At 35.8% G+C, this 20,359-nt stretch overlaps 1 protein-coding gene and 1 long non-coding RNA gene across 6 annotated transcripts; one reads left to right on the top strand and one right to left on the bottom strand.

Annotated features, from left to right (window-relative positions):
• Positions 1 to 1,391: 1,391 nt before the first annotated feature.
• LOC107774961 (uncharacterized) lies at positions 1,392 to 20,285 on the bottom strand. Of its 5 annotated transcripts, none has more exons than XM_075250095.1 (13): positions 20,137 to 20,285; positions 10,687 to 10,771; positions 10,423 to 10,493; positions 8,600 to 8,714; positions 8,415 to 8,494; positions 7,349 to 7,433; positions 6,995 to 7,075; positions 6,200 to 6,294; positions 5,943 to 5,993; positions 3,481 to 3,561; positions 2,278 to 2,350; positions 2,116 to 2,193; positions 1,392 to 1,750 (listed from the first exon to the last, which is right to left on the bottom strand). In XM_075250095.1, exons 1-13 carry the CDS (start codon positions 20,235 to 20,237, stop codon positions 1,712 to 1,714), a joined length of 1,035 nt encoding a protein of 344 aa, XP_075106196.1. In that variant the 5' UTR covers positions 20,238 to 20,285; the 3' UTR covers positions 1,392 to 1,711. The 5 variants fall into 5 exon arrangements, with proteins under 5 accessions (XP_075106196.1, XP_016450112.1, XP_075106198.1 ...); XM_016594626.2 differs by lacking the exon at positions 20,137 to 20,285 and adding an exon at positions 11,139 to 11,349; XM_075250097.1 differs by lacking the exon at positions 20,137 to 20,285 and adding an exon at positions 10,869 to 10,892.
• LOC107774967 (uncharacterized) lies at positions 15,907 to 17,634 on the top strand. The gene is made up of 2 exons (XR_001645618.2): positions 15,907 to 16,029; positions 17,405 to 17,634. It is a non-coding gene; the product is annotated as an uncharacterized LOC107774967 (long non-coding RNA).
• Positions 20,286 to 20,359: the final 74 nt, after the last annotated feature.

Genomic DNA, 20,359 nt, shown 5'->3' with positions numbered 1-20,359 from the left:
TTCTTTATTTATTAAATTGACGATTTCCCTTCAGTGAGTTATTATTTGCTCTTATTCTGTGTTGCTAAATTTTGATACGTTCCTTATATGACTCTTTCCATTTTCATTACTGTTGTTATATTATTAAACTTCTTGCCCTGTCTTTAATTATTTTCCAGTAGGGCCCTGATTTGACTTCGTCACTACTCAACCGAGGTTAGGCTTGGCATTTATTGGGTATCGTTGTGGTGTATTCATACTACGCTTTCGCACATCTTTTTGTGCAGATCCAGGTACTTCCTATCAAACCAGGTTTCAGTGAGCTAGTTGTACGTAGAGACTTTAAGGTATATTGCCAGCGTCCGCAGACCTCGGAGTCCCCCTCTATCTTTACTATGTTGTTTCTTTATCTTCATGAGACTGCTATTTAGAGCTATTTAGAACTCCTTCTAAGAGCTTGTGACTTATATTTTCACCGGATTTTTGAGAATTTCTTTATGTACTGAATGGTTGGGCTTTTTAAGAGTTTTTAAATTGTTATTTGATTATTCCGCATGTTAATAGGCTTACCTAGTCTTAGAGACTAGGCGCAGTCACGATATTCTACGGAGGGAAATTTGGGTCGTGACATTATGCCTTGCTGAAGCATATGTAAAACGCCTTGCCTTACGCTCAAGCCTTTTAAAAAAGTGCTAGTGACATAATCCCAAAAATGGGCAAAATTAAACTATACCATCAGTTCTTATCTTAAAAGAAGTGTTGAATTTTCGCTTTAAAATACTTTTCTCCTTTTTGAGCTTTCTTTCATGACTGCAAGATAAAAAGCATGTAGCTTCGCATGTCATTAGGGATTAAGGGTGAAGAGAGAAAAATGGTGATCTAGGAAGACAAACCTCTATTTGGCTCATGTTTTTACTGTCATTTGCAAATTGCAATACACATGTGATGGGGCTGTTAGTTACATGCATTCTGTTCGTGCCTGTCGTTAAGTTGGTCTCATGTGCTTCATTTTAATAAAGATAAATTTGACAATAAGTGCTCAACGTGAAGTATCAAGTACAAAATTAGATCTAGTCCTATACTTAAGGGATAATTTTGGTTAAAAACTCGTTTCGAAACATTAAACATTCCCTATGAGGAGAAACGTACCTGCATACCTCTTGGCTTTGATAGTTGTATGCTCAATGTCAATGGGTTTGATGATTGTGACTCAGGCAAAGGCAAGGATCAGCGTGTTACTAAAAGAATCGGACAAATAAACCACTACGCCAAATTCTATTGTCACACAACCGCATGTGAGACGTTATGATTCGACTCGCTGTGAACCAAGTGCCAACCAAGCAACCTCTTTTTTATGTCAAGTATCATGAAAACAAGAGCGTATGGTTAGTATCATTCATATGGATAACCAGTAAAAATAACTTTAGTGACATTGATAATTAATGTTGTTGAATCATGGAAAGAACTTGTGTTTTCAATCCTTGAGTTCCTCAGCTTTAGAGATGGTTTCCCTCGAGACAAGCAACTGTACAAGTTTAATCTTGAAGAAACAAAAGGTGACACTTTCTTAAATGGTCTTGTTTGCCAAATCGAACATTTATTATAGATGACAACTCTATGTACAATTTCTATTAAAACATTCGCCTACATGCTCCCAAAGGATCCTCCGGTGTAAGCAACTAGAAGTTACAAATTGGAACTATTAAATTCTTATTCCGCAGCAGTCCAGTATTCAAGGTTTTGACTGAGGGGGTCGACGAAGTCCAGGTATCTGCAAGCAAAGTCACGTCAAAATGCATTGTTAAAGAAAGTTGTAAGAAAATGATATGCTTACATGTAACATTGCCAACAACAACTATGCCTCAAATCCCAAACATGTAACCCGATTAAACTATGCTTTATTCCCAAAGGAAACCAAGATATTGAAGAGCAAAAGCATTTGGAATTCGATGAGGAACAGCCTAGTGATAAAGACCATCCACCTCTAACAATAAAGCTGGAGGTTTGACTTCACTATGGTCAAAGGGACATGGGGTGGAGTCTTACCATACCCAAAAAAGTAAAATAAGGAGAAACAAAAAACTTTTTGGATCTTAAAATATCATGTCAGACACTTCAAAGTAGTTCGAAACTAACCTCAATTCCATGTGGGCCTATTCGATTATGGGAAATGAAATTGAGTAGCAAAGTAGCAAATTCATCAGGAACATCTTCCTGCAGTATTCAAAGGACAAGCAAATATTCAGGAGTTGCAATTTCAGTTAAAACAACTGGCATCTTAAGAAAACCAAAATGGACCTGTATAGCGTGGCCTGTGTGTCTGACAACCACCATTTGGAACTTCCCTTGCATTTGACCTATTGTGAGGGCTCTGTAACAATAAATGGACAAATTAGTTAGAACACAAACGAGAAAGATGTAGTTCATGCTTCTAGCTTTAAGCGTTCCCAGTAGCTACTACTTAAGCTTTTATAATCTTTTACTAGAACAAAATGAAATCTATTTTAACTGCAGATTCTATTTTGGAGTATCTCATTGATGACAATGGGTTGCAAAATACATTATATATGGACAAATATATTGATAGAGTCTAACAAATTCAATGGTATATCCAAGCTTTAAGCTAGAATGGAGACTTCTTTTTCTTCCTTTTTGGGGTGAAAGAAAGTAAGGTAGTTACAATGAAGGGTATTCCCACCAGAAAACTGTTGGTGTGCAGTAAAAATCACAGAGACATCTATCTACTGAAAACTAGGTAATTTTCACTTACATGTTCTGAAAGTTAGTTGTTTACGTGAGATTTGGTTGGGAACCCTATATAAAATGGTTAAAGAGTGTTAAACACAAGCACACCGTTTTCTCTAATATCTTTGTATATCTATTTCAGTTACATTAGTGGTAGTAAGAAGAGCGCTAAAGGAGAATAAACTTTTCTGAGAACAAATGATAAATTCTTGGTTCATGGACATGCAATGGCAATAATAGGAATGTAATCCTTATGCGATTTGATAGACAAATGGGAGCCCTTTATTACTTCCACTGATAATTCCTCTGTTTGCTGCTTGTTTCTTCATATACTGAATAGTGACAAGTCTCAAGAGATTCTAAGCAGACTTTGGCAATTCTGCTTTGTGTAAGCAGTTAAGAATAATACATATTCCCAACTAGTAAATAGTTAACTGGGAGAAATTGGCTGGCATTTAGAGATACTTTTGCCAGAAGGAATGGCCATGCAATTCCTCATTACAAGTGAATCTGCAAGTACTATATTGTTTAGGAAAGCCATGCGCATCAATTGTTCCAACATGACTCACTGAGAAGTAAGATCAGAAAAGGAATATACAGAAGAACCATCTCTTACATAACCACAGAACAGAAAAGGAATATACAGAACCATGTCTCATACATAATCACATAATGTTGAAGCTTCGCATGCATGCTAACAAGCATATGCAATTATAGAATTCCACATGACCTTCGATACAGAGAGAAGTACACAACCTGTCAAGTCTGTCTGTCCCAGCTAACAACAATATCTTTGGAACAGGAGATGACAAAAACTTTTCTGAAAGGCCTTCGTACCTGAAACAAGAGCATTATAATTTGGGAAAATTTCACATAAGAACAACTGGGCTCCCTACTTTTCAACTTTATAGCCCACATTTCAATTTACAACCAACTAGCCCAAAAATAATAGGCTAATACTCAAACATTCAACTCCAATAGATTCTCAAAATTCCTATTTAATTTTTAAAAAAGATTGCTCCAGCTTTAAGTTAATTTTTGAATCTATAACTGTGACTCAAATATTAGTTCAACAAACCAAATCCATTTGAGCGGTGAAAATTAGATTTTTAACAAGCTTAAATATGTGGGTTTAAATTTCGAATTTGATTTTGTAAGAAATTTAGAGTGGGTGTTATTTAGACTTGTTAGAAATAGTATAAAGAGGTTATATATAAAATTTGAAGTCATTTAATGGAGATTTGGACTGGTTTTGAACAAGAATTGTAACTGAAAATCGTGGAAGAAGTTCGTCTACAAGCGCCTGTATAAATGTGTATAAAAGTATATAATAGGGTATAAGATGTGTTTATACACTCATATACACTATTATACATAATTATACAAAAAACCGACTTCGTCTTCTACCTTGCGTCTTTTTTGAAATTTAACTCAAATCTTGCTCAAATCACTTCAAATTTAAATTTTGAACTCCTTTTGATATTTTCAATCTATTGGAACAACACCCAATCCAAACAACTAACAAACTCAAAAAATCCTATTTTCGAAAGCAAAGCTTTGAATGGCCTTCAATGGTGGACTTCTACTCTTCAATTTTCTGACATTGCAAATAGGGGGAGAAGCAGAAAATACAATGCCCCTTGAAGCATATGTAGAAGAGGTGAGAAGAAGAGAGAGTGAAACTAATGGTTGTGAGAATACAGATTTAACTCCATAGCTTTTAGAAGCAATGGTTGTAAGAACACAGATTTTGAATTTGCTAATGCTTTCAAAATATGTACAATATGGGCTAGGTAGGGTAAAACTTAAAAATATGGGTCATTTTTTGTTATGGTGTGAAGTCATGTGTATTTTCTTGTAATTCTTTCTTATAATTTCAGGTTCAAATTGACATATGCTAGAAAATGGAAAACAAGATGCTCAGCTTCCTGATCAGCACTAGGTGTCAGACCTCTGGAAGCATGACACAGACTGCAAAATTAAGAGAACTTCTCGGGTCTACATATAGTCGATGCCATTCTAAAAGGACCGTAGCAGTTAGAGAAACCCTGACGGAATAAAAAGAACAAATTTAATTGAAAAGGAGCTTTAACTTGTGCAGCAGGTGCTATATTGTGAGACTAACTAAGAGATTATCAGTCATTTGTTTTGCATTGCAATCATGTGATTAATTTGAGCGAACACACACTTAGAGCAGGACCACAAGCTTGGGGCTCGACGATCATAAAAATTTAACAATTAGTCCTTTTCATTCTGAGTGCTTTTAGTGTTCATAATAAATGGCAAAAGTATCTTGCTCTACTACCTTTTGGTTTGGTTTTCTTTAAAGGAAAGAGTTACAAGAATACGCACTTCTACCAATGTAGAACACTAAGCATTTTGCAGACAATTCAATGATTGAAGGCCACTTCAATTATAACTCAAAGTAAGGATAAGTTGCTGTTGGGATTGACTTTGTTTGGGCAACATAGATGCCTTCCAATGTGAAGGCAGCTGTAACCAATTGGGTCGGAAAGAAATCATTGGTGTTCTGAAGAAAGATCAGAAGCAATATCTAGTGTAAATTTAGAAGTCTTCAACTAATGAATATTTGGTGTAGTAAGAAAAGTTACATGATTTAATCAATGTATCGAACTTCAGAGGCCCCTTACATATTTAAAGGAGCAAGTCCATTAAAATCTGTAACTTCCCAGTGCTTTCTTGGTGCTGTTTAAAATATAATTCATGTCTTACTTATCATAAAAAGACTAAATATTCATTCTGTTTGACGTAATAATTTTCAGCGTGACCGCTATCTAGCTGAATGAATGACGACCATAACCTTCAAGATCACAAGCAAAGGAGAATAAAAATAAAAAAAGGCTTTTTCTTTTTTAAATTGTTAGAGAACCAAAAAACATTTTTTTTTTTGATGAAGAGAATTTCATTAAAAGGCATCAAGAAGATGCATAGCAAAACAATACAACATAAGAGTCTTCTCATGTACAAAAACTTACTGAATAGCTAAAGAGCAGACACAAACTGAGGCATAAACTGTGCAGACCAGAACGCAGTTTTTTCCCCCATAAACTGAGGCTAATTGCAAAAAAATTGATGCAGCACAGTCCCAAATGGTCTCCTAGGACCCTAAATACAAGATTTAGTGTTTCTAAAACAGCATAATATGTCAGGATATGCAAAAGATCTAGATTGGGCAAGCAAAAAAGAATAGCTCGTACCATTCTCTCCAATACTGCTCAGTTTCTTCCAGTCTTGCTCTATGCGTGTAACTGCAGTATCAGTGTTTGGTGATGGGAATTAGCAGCATCAAAAACCAACACCCAAAAAAAAAAAAAACATACAGAAAACCTATTCTAATCACCAAAGTCCGAAAACAGAACTGAAAGAAAGAAATCCAGCCCCCTTCCCCAGTACCATCCCAAAAATAAAAAAGAAAGAAAGGAAGAAATGCCAAACATATGACATGGTTACGTACCATTTTTTTGATTCATCATATTTCAATGTGTTGGGGATTGATACACGAGCAGAGTCAATATTTCTCAAAGAGCCTGATTTGACACTCCATTCAATCTGTAGATGCATAAAACTTCCAAATAAAAACTTGAGAGCCTCAACAGATCTAAGGACTCAGAGGAGCTTAAATAAAACTCATATCCTAAGTCTAACCAAGCAGAAGCTCAATATAGGAAAAACAAACATAAACCATGATGTTTTCTGGATAAGTCAGATAAACCGTGATATGTTAGAGGGTAGGAAATAGCTTTATGAGTTAAACTTCACAACGCAATGGTGTCGAAGTTACCTAAGATGACAAGAAAATGTCATATCGTAAATTTATGTAAGATTGTTCACCTGATTAAATGAAATTGGTATTGGTGGTCAGACTGTCTTTTTCAACAAAAAATAACAAAAATAAGTGACTAGATTGATTATCTACTCAATGACGTGCACTTATTATGATGCGATTAATCAAGCATCTGTTATATACAACCTTATGTTAAGAAAACAGCAGGAACATAATATACATAATGAAATAGAGACTACTGCATTGTACTCCCTCTTGCTGATACTGAATTTCATATTTTCACGGCAAAATAAGTTTCTTTTTTTGGTTGGGCGGGGGAGGGGGCGGGGATAGATTAAATATAAAGCGTTCCTGAGAAACAAGGCCACCTGAGTAAAAAACAACATAATAAAAAATTTGCTCAATATGATAAGGTGAGCACGGCTGCTTGTCACAAAAAGGGAAGAAGTTCTGAGCATTGGTTACCGCTTTTTCAGGGGTAGAGAAATGCTGCATTCTGTTCGACAGAATCTTCTGCATATGAATCAACGATGCCATTGCTGAACCCTGATAACTCCGGAAATCAGTACATAAAAAGGGCAGCCCATTGCATAAAGCATCCCGCATTCACGCAGGATCCAGGGAAGGGCCGCAAAGCAAGAGGCGTGATATAGATAGACTACCCTAATGCAAGCATTAGTGGCTGCTTCCACGGCTCGAAACTGTAACATATAAGTCACACGGAGACAACTTTACCGTTGCTCCAAGGCCATTCTTCCCGGAAATCCGTACTTAATGAAACAAAAATCATATCTCTAACAAGTTAGAAAGATTGACAACCTCAACAACGTCCACAACCACCAAGCCAGCCAAACTTGGAAATGATTTTTTTGCAGCAATGTGAACTGCAACTGCACCTCCCATACTGACATAATCAGAAAACTCTAAGTCCAACTATTTATTGTTAAAGACTAGAATGATATGTGCACACACATTACTCACAAACAGAAAAGTGAGACAGAAAGAAAGAGAGAACAATTCACAACTTATTTGTGGTACAGAAAACTTCTAACCTAAGCATGCAGTTAATTAAAATAAAAAGCAGAAATAGTTCATTCATAGCAGGACTAAAACTTCTTTTGAGGGAAAACGTACAAAGGTTTACATCCTATTCTTATACCTATCAAACCATTTTCATTCTTGGTAACAAATATATGGGAACAAATGAAAAGAATCCAGACCAACCAAGAAAAGGAGAAAGGAAATAAAGATACATTTCAGGACTCTTCGGACTGGAAGAAAACGGGAAAAGGCGAAGAAATGCGGCACATCAATGAGTTAAAAGTTCTAAGCAACTATAGATCTGATGGATGCAACAGAGATCGATTTGGTTTACAGACCACTGCAACACTAATACAACTAACTCCATTATTAAATTACTGAGCTAGCGCTCTTTCTCACAAAATAAAAATAAAAATACTGAGCTAGCGTAAACAATGCCAGGGAAAATTGCGTGCAAGTGAAAAGCTCTGTGCCTCGTAGCTTGCAGCTACTTAGCAATGATATAACACAATATCTTTTATTTAGCTAAACACAACAGAGATGAGAGCGAGAACATCCTCCAAAAAATTTTGCATGAGCAGAAATGGCTTCCTTAGATTTGTATACCAAGGCCAGAATGTAATATACTATCTCCGAAGAACTGATCCTTTATTTGTCCTAAAACTGTTAACCTAAAACTTATTTGGTACTGATCTCCTATGTGTTGTTCCACTCAGCAGTGCATAAACCTTTAGTGCTATAAGTAGACATTTCACTACTAAATAAAGTTATTCCAAACATAGTAACTAGTCAAACAAAGGTGTGAAAATTTGAATGCGAACTAACTTCATGAAGAGAGTACAACCTGTGGCCAACAAGCACAATTGCAGGCGGAGCATCTCCATACATTGTCTTCAAAACAGAAAACACATCACCGCATAGCGTCTGCAACCAACAACACCACCATAACATGGAAATTGGGAAAAAAGAGTTTCTCAAAAGCATCAAATACTGAAGCTCATAGTAGTAAGATACATCTTTCGAAAGTACCTCAATGGACAAATCAACGTCATTTTGCGTAGCTGACTTTCCATGTCCCCTGAGATCCATGGCTACTATCCTAGCTTTCTCCTTAAGTTTGCTTGCTGCCAATGCAAATGAGAGCCTGAGAAAATAAAACCGCACAGATTTAACATAATGTTTCTCGTTAATTGCCATTTCAAAACTGATGCTTAGCTACAAGATATAGATAGACGAGAGAGCAAGCAAACCATTCACCAACAGGCTCTGTACCTTCCAACAGAATACAAATTTTCCAAGCATCTAGGAATTAACTAAGGAATTCACCAGAGAACTGACCACAATGAATAAGAACATTGGCACAAAGAATGTCCTAAGACTGTTTACTGACATCTATTCTCCTAAAAAGGGAGTCAATAAAGTTGATTCTTGAACAGAAGAGTGTTGGCAAAGCAACATAACTGACATTTAAGTGAAACCCATAAAGTGGTTGTATTATATTCGACTATATTCTCAAAGACACCATGTAGATTTTTACTAGCTCCTTTTCTTCATTAAGTTTCTCATTCGTAAGATGAAAGCTTCCATATCTCCTGAAAGTTTCTTGTGCCTTTTTGGGAATAAATTAAATAAACTTCATTTAAAGCACACCAGATGATGTCAAGAGCATATAAAATATAAATTTTTGGTTCAACCACAATTGGAGCTACGGACGTTGGGCTTCTCCTTGTTCAACGTCTCTTGGGTTCTCTCAAGGACAATGGATTGAGTCTTAGCTAGATCAATGATACAGACATTTGCAGAGATAGGAACACAGCTTGGAGGACTATCTCACTATGTCTTCTTTGATCTATTTAGAATTGGAGAAAGAAGAGATTGTTCCGTACTAGCAAGTAATGGTGTTAGGAGTAATAAGAAAATCATTTCTTCTTTCATTAATTGTTTTGGTCTAAGCAGTGAATTTTGCCTTTTAAACCATTAATATGCAGCAGTTATACTAAGGACAAGGTTCCCCCTTCAAACTGTATCAGCATACCATTCTCCACTCCTTAACCATACCATTCGGAAACCAAATACTGTTTTCTACCAAATGTGAGAACAAAGAAGTGCACGTTTTCCCATTTGGCTCTTCCTAATTCCTCTTTTTCTTAATCTTTCCGGAATCTTCTGCACTTGGTCTATGCTACATGGCCTCAGGTAGTAATGAAGCTTACAGATGCATGTCTGATTTTCCTAGGCTTTTTATTTAGAACATGTGGATGATGCTAAAAAATTTGGCAGAAGCAAGTTAGGCACAGTATGCATCAATTTCAAACTAAACTATTATCATTTTAAATAAAGGAGCTGCTATACATCTTTTTCTGGATCTTCTTTCTCAGGTTACTAGGTTAGGCCATAAAAACTGATCCTCCCCTTTTCCCCTCCAAGTCACCTGCTTCTAAGTCCAGCAAAGCTCCTTATTTTTGGTGGATTTTGTTGTATTATTAGTCCGTTAGCGCAAAAAATTGTGCCATAGATACAAGAGACATGCAGAGTGAAGAATACTCCCTTATTTGAATGTCATGATTCGAATTCTTTTATGGTTATGATTTCTTAAAAGAAAATTGAAATGTTCATTTCCTAACTTTTTAAATGTTTAGCAGGAAAGGTGAAAAAGTATGGTTCAAATGAAAGTTTGTTCCCATGTCACTTTTTGTTAGTAAAGACCAAAGAGAAAGCAAAAATTAAATGTCTTTGTTATGATCTAAAACTCATATGGAACAAAACCTAAAGTGAAATGTGGCTCTACACGTTGTAAATACAACTGCTGAAACAGAACCATAAGAAAAGCTAAGTAAAAAGAGTACACCTACCCGCAATAACCACCACCATGCAGGCAAAAAACAACAGGCCCTTCAGTCCCTGCCATATAAACATGAAATACCTGAAATGACAAAGCAAATAAAAGATGATCTTGCTACTTGACTACGAAAAAAAGAGCATAAAAAAGTAGTAAGGGAAAAAAACAAAGTAATACTATTATACTATGATAAACTCTCAGGCAGACAGAAATATTTTTGTCAAGAAACAGCTGAGTTTTCAAATACTAAGAAAATGCAACAGAAGTTAGAACCAACATCATCTGAGTCCGGGATCTGAATATCATCTTCTCGATCGAAATAATCTGACCAATCTAAAGGTGCATATTTCTGTGAAGATGTCCTGCAGCAATAATTAAGACAAATTTTCAGTCAAAAATATGTGATTAATAAAAAACAATAAATTTCGTGGACCAAAAAAAAAAAATCTACACTTCTACCATTCTGGTGTTTAATTGCAAACAAAGACACCTTTGTCTAACCTAAAGCTCCTAAAAGAGCTCCTAAACTGTACTTGAGAAGTGCATATATATTAACAGAAAAAAGTATTGAGTCTGCTCCTAACATTGTAGGGAATAGGAAAGTTCCAGAAAAGAATTATCATTGTTTCCAATAGTCAGATTACATTACACCAGGAATTTAACAATTTGTAAACATCTAGAGCAAAAATTAGCTAGAGTCTCGTCTTCAAAACACCTGCAGTACAGTACCTTGGCGATTCTAGGTCCCTCATATTAGTGTTGTCAAAGGAAAAAACTTTAAAAAGCGCTCTAGATCTCTTGCCGATTCTAGGTCCCTCTAGATCTGTTGACAGAGGCGGATCTACAATTCTACATTCTACACAGAGGCTCGGGTGTCACGAGAAGTCGTTAGCCTACATACTTTAGAGCCCGTTTGGCTCAATTGATGTGATAAACATTTTCAGCACCTAAAGTTAATTTAAAAATAAGGACTTACCTTTTTGGATAAAAGTATTAAAATTAACAATAAACAACTGAAGTATTGAGTATGCGAAGAGTTTTGTTTTAAAAATAAGTATTTTAGGGATATAATAGTAAATATTTTGGTCAAACCTAAAGTACTTATAAGCTGAAATTTGATAAGTTTTGGGAGACCAACTTTTGGCTTATTTTTAGCTTATAAGCACTTAACTTATAAGCACTTTTAATTTTACCAAATGCGTAGATAAACCAAAAAGTGCTTATAAGCCAGTTTGACCAGCTTATAAGCTTAGCCAAACAACCTCTTAGTAACCCGTTAAATAATTTTCTTGGCCCCCTCAATGACTAAATGCGGGCTGGAGCGATGATCTTTTGTGTTGCATGAGTTCCGTCACTTAGTTGACGTCTCGGGTACGAAGCCAGCTCCTGTAAATTCGCCTTTTTAGTTGTTTTCCTTTTTGTTTTACTTTATATAATAATGGGGAATATGTTCTAGTACTATTGTACAACACTATATAATAGTTGATTGATTTATATTTTTTATTTTTTTTAATCTGAATTTAATTATTGTAATAGTTGTACATAATAGTCAACTTCATTATTTTATTCTTTTCAAAAATCCTACCCCCAAAATCAAAAACTCCAAGAGGCCAAAATTCAAAATCGTCGCTCCTCGCTCCAAAATAGAGCCCTTCTTCCTTAATTCCTCTCATTACTTTGAAAAAGTAGCAGACATCAAATCTTTGGTTAGTGTTGCTCCTACTTTGAAATTTATTTTTTATTTATAAGAGCATGAATAATTGGAGATTGAGATTATAAAATTTTATTTAGGTTCAAGTTTTTGGTTCAACAATTGCCAGCAAAGGCATTCTTAATAAACTCTAAATCTATTATTCAAATAATTTTGTTGAGCTCCCATTTTTTCTGAAACGGAGTGGTCCCTTGATTTATAGGCTATATTTTTTTCATGGATTTTGATTTATAACATGTTTGAAAATTAGATAACTCTTAAAAAAGTTGCACTGTCCATAATGTGATTAACTTTTGGAATATAGCGTATAGGTAATACTATTATTGAATATCACTATGCATTATTAATGTTGTGTGATTTTCGAATATAACTCTATTTAGCATGTTTCTTAATGTGTTGGCTTGTTCCTATTATATTCTCTGTTTCATGTTTCACTTATCCAAGAGTTACTTAATAATTGTAGTATTTGCTTTATTCTTGATAAAAGGGTTGTGTCTCTTCTATTGATGTTGTGTTTGCTTGTATTCTTAATGGACTCTTAAATTTATCGAACCCGTTATTTTGTAGGAAGTTTTTGTTCTTGTGAATTAACATGGATGTATTTTCGACGAAGTTTAATTCTTATTGAAAATTTATTCCAATTTAGTCCATGTGTGCGCATGGATGTGCAGGAAAACGTATTTATTTATTAGAAAGCTTATTTTAAAATTTGTATTCGCAGGTCAATTGGGAAGTCTTGATGAAATCAAAGCGTAAGCTCTTACTTTATTTTTGCCTTTTGCTTAGCAAATTTATATTATATAGTGAATTATGCTACTTATTTGGTCTATCCTAGAGTTAATATGTATTCTTTTATTGGCTAATAAAGTTTTGGGTAAGTCACTCTAATGGTAGTGGTGCCCCCGTCATATTAAAATTCTGGGTCCGCCTCTATCTGTTGGGGTTTTAAGTGCAAAGCGCAGTTAAAGTATGGGCTTTAGTAAAAAAAAAAGATGCAATGAGGAAAAATAAAAATATATTTGTAATGCAAGAAAAAAGTTACAAAATCATTCATAGCGTTTTCTTTAACAATTATTATATCTCTTTGCTGATTATATTTTTATTGTTTATTAATGCTTTATTGTTTATATTTTTATTTTATCTGATTATGGAGTTACACCAAGGATATGCACTCAGCCCATTCTTATTTACTCTGGTGATGGACACAATGACACACCATATTTAAGGGGAGGTGTCATGGTGTATGTTATTCGCGGATGACATAGTTCTGACTAACGAGACGCGGAGCGGCGTTAACGAGAAGTTGGAGGTTTAGAGACAGGCCGTTGAATCTAAGGGTTTCAAATTGAGCAAGACGAAGACGGAATATCTTGAGTGCAAGTTTAGTACCGAGTCTAGGGACGCAGGCATGGACGTGAGGCTTGGATCGCAGGTCATTCCCAAGAGAGGCAGTTTCAAGTACCTTGGGTCGGTTATCAAGGGGATGGGGAGATCGACGAGGATGTCACACACCGCATAGGATTGGGTGGATGAAATGGAGGTTAGCATCTAGAGCCCTGTGTGACAAGAAAGTGCCATCGCTTCTCAAATGTATGTTTTATAGAGCGGTGGTTAGACTGACCATGTTGTATGGGGCTGAGTGTTGGCCAGTTCAGAACTCGCATATCCATGAGATGAAAGTAGCAGAAATGAGGATGTTGAGGTGGATGTGCGGACACACTAGGATGGATAAGATTATGAATGAAGGTATTCGGGAAAAGGTGGGTGTGGCTCCCATGGATGACAAGATGCGGGAAGCGAGGCTCAGATGGTTCAGACACATGAAAAGAAGCCCAGATGCCCCGGTAAGGAGGTGCAAGCAGCTGGCGTTGGTATATACGAGGAGGGGTAGAGGACGACCTAAGAATTATTGGGGAGAGATGATCATGCAGGATTTGGCGAGGCTTCATATCTCTAAGGATATGGCCCTCGATAGGAACCTATGGAGGTCGAACATTAAGGTTGTAGATTAGGAGGTAATTGAGCATATTTCTAACTCGTACCAGTGTGAGACTAGGCAATTTTGTCTTAGACTGCTAGTGGTCAATGTTGTGTTCACACTACTCTTCCATTTTCATAGTGTCAGGCCTTATTTACTGGTTATTATTTTTGCTTTCCATCTATTTATTGGTTCTTGTGATGTTGTTATTTCTATGGTTTTTATTGATGATACTGATATATTATCTCTTTCTTGAGTCGAGGGTCTATCAGAAACAACCTCTGTACCCCCTCGGGGTAGAGGTAAGGTTTACGTACACACTATCCTCCCCAGACCCCACTTGTGAGATTTTACTGGATCGTTGTTATATTAATGCTTGATTCAACGTAGGATACGTGGCCTATAAGGGGTACACCTTAATGCCTTGCCTACACTGAAGCGTAGTTTAAGCGAGGCGAAGCGTCCTCCTTGAGCTTTTTTGAGCTTCAGGGCTTAAGCGCGTTTAAATGAGCCTTTGATATTAGACACTTACTGAACAGATTCTAATCTCTTTTCAGCGAAATTTGTGTGATGAAAGCTTCCTGAAGGGAAATCCATTCAAACATGCTGCTCTAGTAGGTGCCTTAGTTATGCATTCTATCTTCCATGGACGTTCTATATTTTATGTTATCCTCTCTGCTTAAACTTTTATTGCAGGACTCACTATAAATTTTCCCATCTCTATTCTCTACTTGCTTTACATTTTATATTGCCAGGGATCTTCGATACTTCACTTCTCCGATCATACTAAGTAGTTCTGCCACTCTATCAACCTCCCAGTCAATCATCCTTGCAGTCTGCAATCGCTTCCTCCTGATTCAGCACTAGTGGGTACTTATGTAAGAGAGGTGAGCTTCAAAGGTTGATGATTAATTCAACCATCTTGCCACATTCTTATCTTCCTTCCATCACCTACTTGTAGTTGACCTTTTGTTGAAAATCTCCTCAAAAGACTGCTTAGATGCTTCCATAGACCCACCCCGCTGAGCAGGTTCCAGTACTCCAAAAACCACAGATACATATTTTATCACATTTTGATCTCTTTCCACAAAGTCTAGTTGCTCATCGTCAAACCCCTATAGCCATTTTAAGGGTATACTTTAGGTAATTTCAGATATTTTACTCCCAAGCCTAACCATTGTAATAATCCAAAATATTTTTTTTTAAATACTTATTAATTGTGAAACTAGAAAATTAATTTTTATTTATAGTTATTGAGTCAAATATTAAGCTAATTGAGGAAACTTACTACTCCTATAATTGTATACAATAGTGTACAAGTAAATTTTCTGGTGGGCCTAGCCCTATTCTGAAGTAAAAATAGCACGGTCTAGTCAGTTTTCGGACTGATCATTCAAAAATAGTCAGCATTTACCAAGTCAATAAAAAATAGCCACTATTTTGCTGCAACAGAGACCAGTCTATCATAATAAGAGTTCGGTACACCTGTGTATGAACTTACAACATATTATGCTGGACTGGTATACTTTGCTGACTTCACTATAATATACTGGAAACTGGAGCCCGGTGCTCCAAACTCCAGTATACTATGCTGGAGTATTTTTCGGATTTTGAACAGTGTTTTCGTTCAAATTTATCTTTACATGAAAAGTGGCTAAATTTCGATTACTTTTAAAATTGGGCTATTTTTAAATAATCATTTGTAAATCTGGCTATTTTTAAATTTCTTCCCTACTGTGAAAGGTCATGTGTCAGATTGACCTTAGAGGATATAAGTGTTAGGTCTGTTCATCATTAGGAATAAAACAAAAAAAAGAAAAGAAAAAAAAAGGAGGACTTCAGAAGAAAACTGACGCGGCAGCGTAAACGAGCTCAAATTGTGGTGTCATTTCTGACGAAGCCAAGGAAGGGAATAAACTTGTAGGCTTCAGGTATGTGTAGTGATTTTGGTAAGGATTTTGAATAGAATTTTTTAAAGTAATAATTAAGGGATTAGGGATATGTTTCGTTGCATAGTTTTTAAGAAAAGAATTACTGACTTCTACTACTACAAAGTCTAGATTTTTAGGGCACCAAATTGGACTTTCAGTGATTAATTAATGATTAGCCCATAATTTATAGATAAAGTAATGATGATTCAATGATTAGAATGGTTTATAATGAGATTGGGTAAATTAAGGCATTGTAATGCATTCTACAGCTGCATTGCTGCGGCATTCATGTTCTGTCGTCTGCTAATTTGTACAGATTTTTAGTAATTGGACCAGGGGTTTACTTTGATTTTGACTTGTTCAAAGATTATGAAAATTATTCACCTAGATTAATTAGGAAGTGTTATTCAATATTTTGAATGAAGCCATTGGAGGCAGTTTGGTTAGTGTTCTAGGCATTGCAAGATTGGGGAATTTTCCTTTAAGCTTTGATGCTTGTTTTTTTAAAATACATTTTGGAAGTATGTTTTTTTCTACCTGGTCCATGTGTTGGAACGAGCATGTACTTGGCAAAATCGGTGGTCTTTGGCCAGCTGCAAATATATATTATTTTGTAAAAAATTAAAATTATTTAATAAGTGATTTATAGTGTAGGTGTGATATGGCGTAGCCTTGTGCTATGGCGTTGGAGCGTTAGAAATTATTTCTTCGCTGCCGTAATATATTTGAGGCATTGTGTATACCGCCGTAATAGATTTTGGGGCATTGTGTATGCCGCCGGTATATATTTGGGGCATTGTGTATGCCGCCGTGATAGATTTGGGGCATTGTGTATGCCGCCGTGATAGATTTGGGACATTGTGTATGCCGCCGTGATAGATTTGGGGAATTGTGTATGCTATCGTGGACTTGTTGGGGTCAGGGGCGAAGCCACCTTTTACAAAGAGTGGTCTCACCGAAATATTACGAAAAATTACACTGTGTATATAAGTAAAATACTGATTTTAGATGTATAAAATATATATTGAACACCCTTTGTCGGGAATTTCTTTTTAGTTCTTTCAAGTTTGAACACCCTTGGAAACATTTCTGGCTTCACCACTGATTGGGTTGTTTGGTTAATTTCCTACACTGTCGTTAATGACAAGTCCTTAGTGTATATTGTGTTGAGATATATGTAGTATTGTTGTTGAATAATTATTTGGACCTTATAGAGTAATTATATGATAAAAGAATTTCTGTGCATATTATATGTGTGCTCATTGTGTGTTTGTATTTTCTAACACTTGTTCCAGAGGTATTCAGAGTGGCGGGTCGAAGATCTTACTGGGTTATATTTACGTATAACTCACTCCTTACTTGCATGTCCATGCAGATACTATTGATGAAGACGAAGCTAGTAGCCGATGAGTTCGCTAGAGTTGATCCAGTTATTGAGGTGAGCCGCCACATTATTCGTGGAGGCTGCCCAAAGAGTGTTTATGATTTATTTATATGAGAGCTTTTGTAATTATCTTAGATGCTCCATGGTCTAGTGTGAGATTTGGGCTAGAGTTTTAATCTAATATTTTGAGATATTAATTGTTCGTAATAGTTATCAGATTATTTGGGTACTCATTTAATTAATCAAATGCTGCAAATTAATGGCTAAGGTAAGTAAGTATAGTTCGCCCGACAGGTGGTATTAGCTGGGTGCCAGTCACGTCTAGGGGTAGTTTAGGACGTGACAACCACCTCCTAGGTGTTATTATTCTAGACCATTTTATTCTACTGGACATCTTATTTTAGTTGCTTTTGCATAAGAAGTACTCCCTCTGTTTCAATTTATGTGAACCTATTTCCTTTTTAGTCCGTTCCAAAAAAAATGACCTCTTTCTAAATCTGAGAACGATTTAGCTTAAACTTACAATTCTACCCTTAAGGAGAAGCTTTTATAACCACACAAGTACTCTGGGCCCCTTTTTGACTTGTTTAGGACCACAAATTCTAAAAGTCTTCATTTTTTTAAACTCTATGCCCAGTCAAACAGATTCACATAAATTAGAACGGAGGGAGTACGTCATTAACTTTGTTCAGTCGTTTGACAATTTTTTGGGGAATGTGGTGCAGTGACATATAGATAGTGGAGCATCAAGAAGTTCTTAACACTAGAACAACTTAGCACTTCTCTTCTGTTATAAAAAAGAAAATTAGTAGTTTTCTTACGCAAATTGAACTCGCGCTATCTATGGACAATGGAGTGGAGTGACTATTCTTATCAATCCTTTTCCTATATCCTCCTTTTTGGCATTGGTCTACTATGGGCTGACTTGACTGAGCATTGTCATTAAAATATATTGCTTCACATTAGTCAAGTATAGACCTCAACTCTGCTATAGCATATATGTTACTATCGTAAGTCATTGTGCTGTCAAAAAGTACTTGAGCTCCATCATTTCCACCCTACCGTCCTCACATAAGATGCAAATAGTCGGTCACCCACCTTCCAACAATAAGGGAGCCTTATAAAAGGGATAAATTATAGCTCTACCTGTTTCGTCCACCTCTCAAAAATGAAGGGGACACTTCTGAGGTGAAAAGTACTTACTTCCTCTGTTCCAATTCATGTGGTATTCTTTTCTTTTTAGTCAGTTCCAAAAAGAATGACAAGTTTCTATATTTAGTAATAATTTAGCTCTAAACTTTCCATTTTATCATTTATAAGATGATTTATAGCCACAGAAATTTCTTTGGCTTGTTTTAAACCACCAGTTTCAAAAGTTTTTCTTTCTTTCTTAAACTTTGTGCCCCGTCATACACCAACACATAAATTGGGATGGAGAAGTATCAAATTTCCTATACTAAAGGCCAAATCTCTAATCAAAATGCAGTTAACACCCCCTTCCCACTGCAATTGTTCACACCATTCACCAAATACATGATATCTACATGCAAATTCAGAATTTTAAGCTTATGGGTTCCTACAACAATCTCAAGTTAATCTAAATGATAATTGGATCAACGAACTGAGTTCCAAGCTAAATATTCTTATACTTTTAATAAATTTTTTAATACAAATACAGAGTTTATGCAAAAGTTACTGGGTTCACGGGAACCCGTATCCTTTTCTCTGGATCCGTCCTTGTCTACATGTCCAGCAATTTTTCTACTTCCCAATATTTCCTTCGATATAAATAACTAAATATGTGTGGAGCCACTGTGCTTTTATAGGCTTTTCAATTGTCAAACAACATCAGATCATATTTTCTTAAAACTGTGACATTTAGAAGACTACAATTATGGGTCAAAGGAAGTAAAAGTTGAAACTCCTTCTACAAGTTGCAAAATGAAACATCAAGTACTTTTTTCAGCTTCCTCAAATTAGCACTTCTCGTTCTTGCTTCTGCTCGTCATTCCATCTGACAGGATTCCCCATCGAATTTATTTGGAATTTGACGAATTTTTACATCAGCTTTCCATCCAACAGAAGAAATTCTTCAGATAGTTATGGTAAAAAAAAGGGACAGCCCGGTGCACTAACTTCCCTCTATGCACGGAGTCCGGAGATCTACATCTATTTAACAATGATGTTTAGGACTGATAATCTAATTCTCATACCTCAAACCTATATCCTAATATCCCCACTAAAACTAAAGTCTCCCTAACAAAGAGGCCTTAAACCCATTAGTGAATGGCATTATTCAGTTGCTTGTCCAGTTATAGCAATCCCAACTAGGTACCTCAAGAAAACTAAATGGGTACATCATAACAATTGACCGGATGTTCCAACAATTAAAATGATCTCATTGGTTTACCAAGATCCTTTATTTACAAATATATACTCTCCCTTGATAAGTATTTCTCCCTAGTAAAAACTAATCCACATTTACAGAACCAAAGGTAGCAAAAAGAGATCATCATAACAGCTTCTGTACTAAAGAAAGACTAATAATAAAAACTCCATAAATGTACAGAGCATTATCAGTAACTCTAAAATGCCAATCACACAATTCAAATAATTTTATTCCAAAATTTCATACTACACAAACATAGGAAAAAAACAAACACCAAAAAGTTCCATTTTTTATTTTTATTTTTTGGAAAAATGGACAACGATGATGAGCTTACTGAATGGGAAGGCGAGCAGGGATAGAAGAAAAGGCAGAATGGAGATTATGGGTTTCTTCTGAGCCTTCTTCTGGAAGTGATGTAAGGTTTGATGAATCCATATTTAATGATCACTCGAGAGAATGTGTGAACGTTTGTAGGCACTCTGCTATTTTAAGATTGTGAATATTTGAGGTTTATTTTTTAGTCTTCCTGTAATTTGATGCTTACTGTTAGACCTCCG

The sequence above is a fragment of the Nicotiana tabacum genome, chromosome 3 (assembly GCF_000715075.1).
Source record: "Nicotiana tabacum cultivar K326 chromosome 3, ASM71507v2, whole genome shotgun sequence".
Lineage (NCBI taxonomy): Eukaryota > Viridiplantae > Streptophyta > Magnoliopsida > Solanales > Solanaceae > Nicotiana > Nicotiana tabacum.
The sequence above is the reverse complement of the archived record's forward strand: the minus strand, read 5'-3'. Positions and strand labels throughout refer to the sequence as shown.

Coding starts and splice junctions, on each gene's coding strand:
- LOC107774961 (XM_075250095.1), bottom strand. CDS start 20,237: ATGGATTCATCAAACCTTACATCACTTCCAGAAGAAGGCTCAGAAGAA. Junction 7,434..8,414: donor ATTGTGCTTGTTGGCCACAG/GTTGTACTCTCT, acceptor TGATTATGTCAG/TATGGGAGGTGCAGTTGCAG. Junction 3,562..5,942: donor GAGCAGTATTGGAGAGAATG/GTACGAGCTATT, acceptor CTCTTGTTTCAG/GTACGAAGGCCTTTCAGAAA.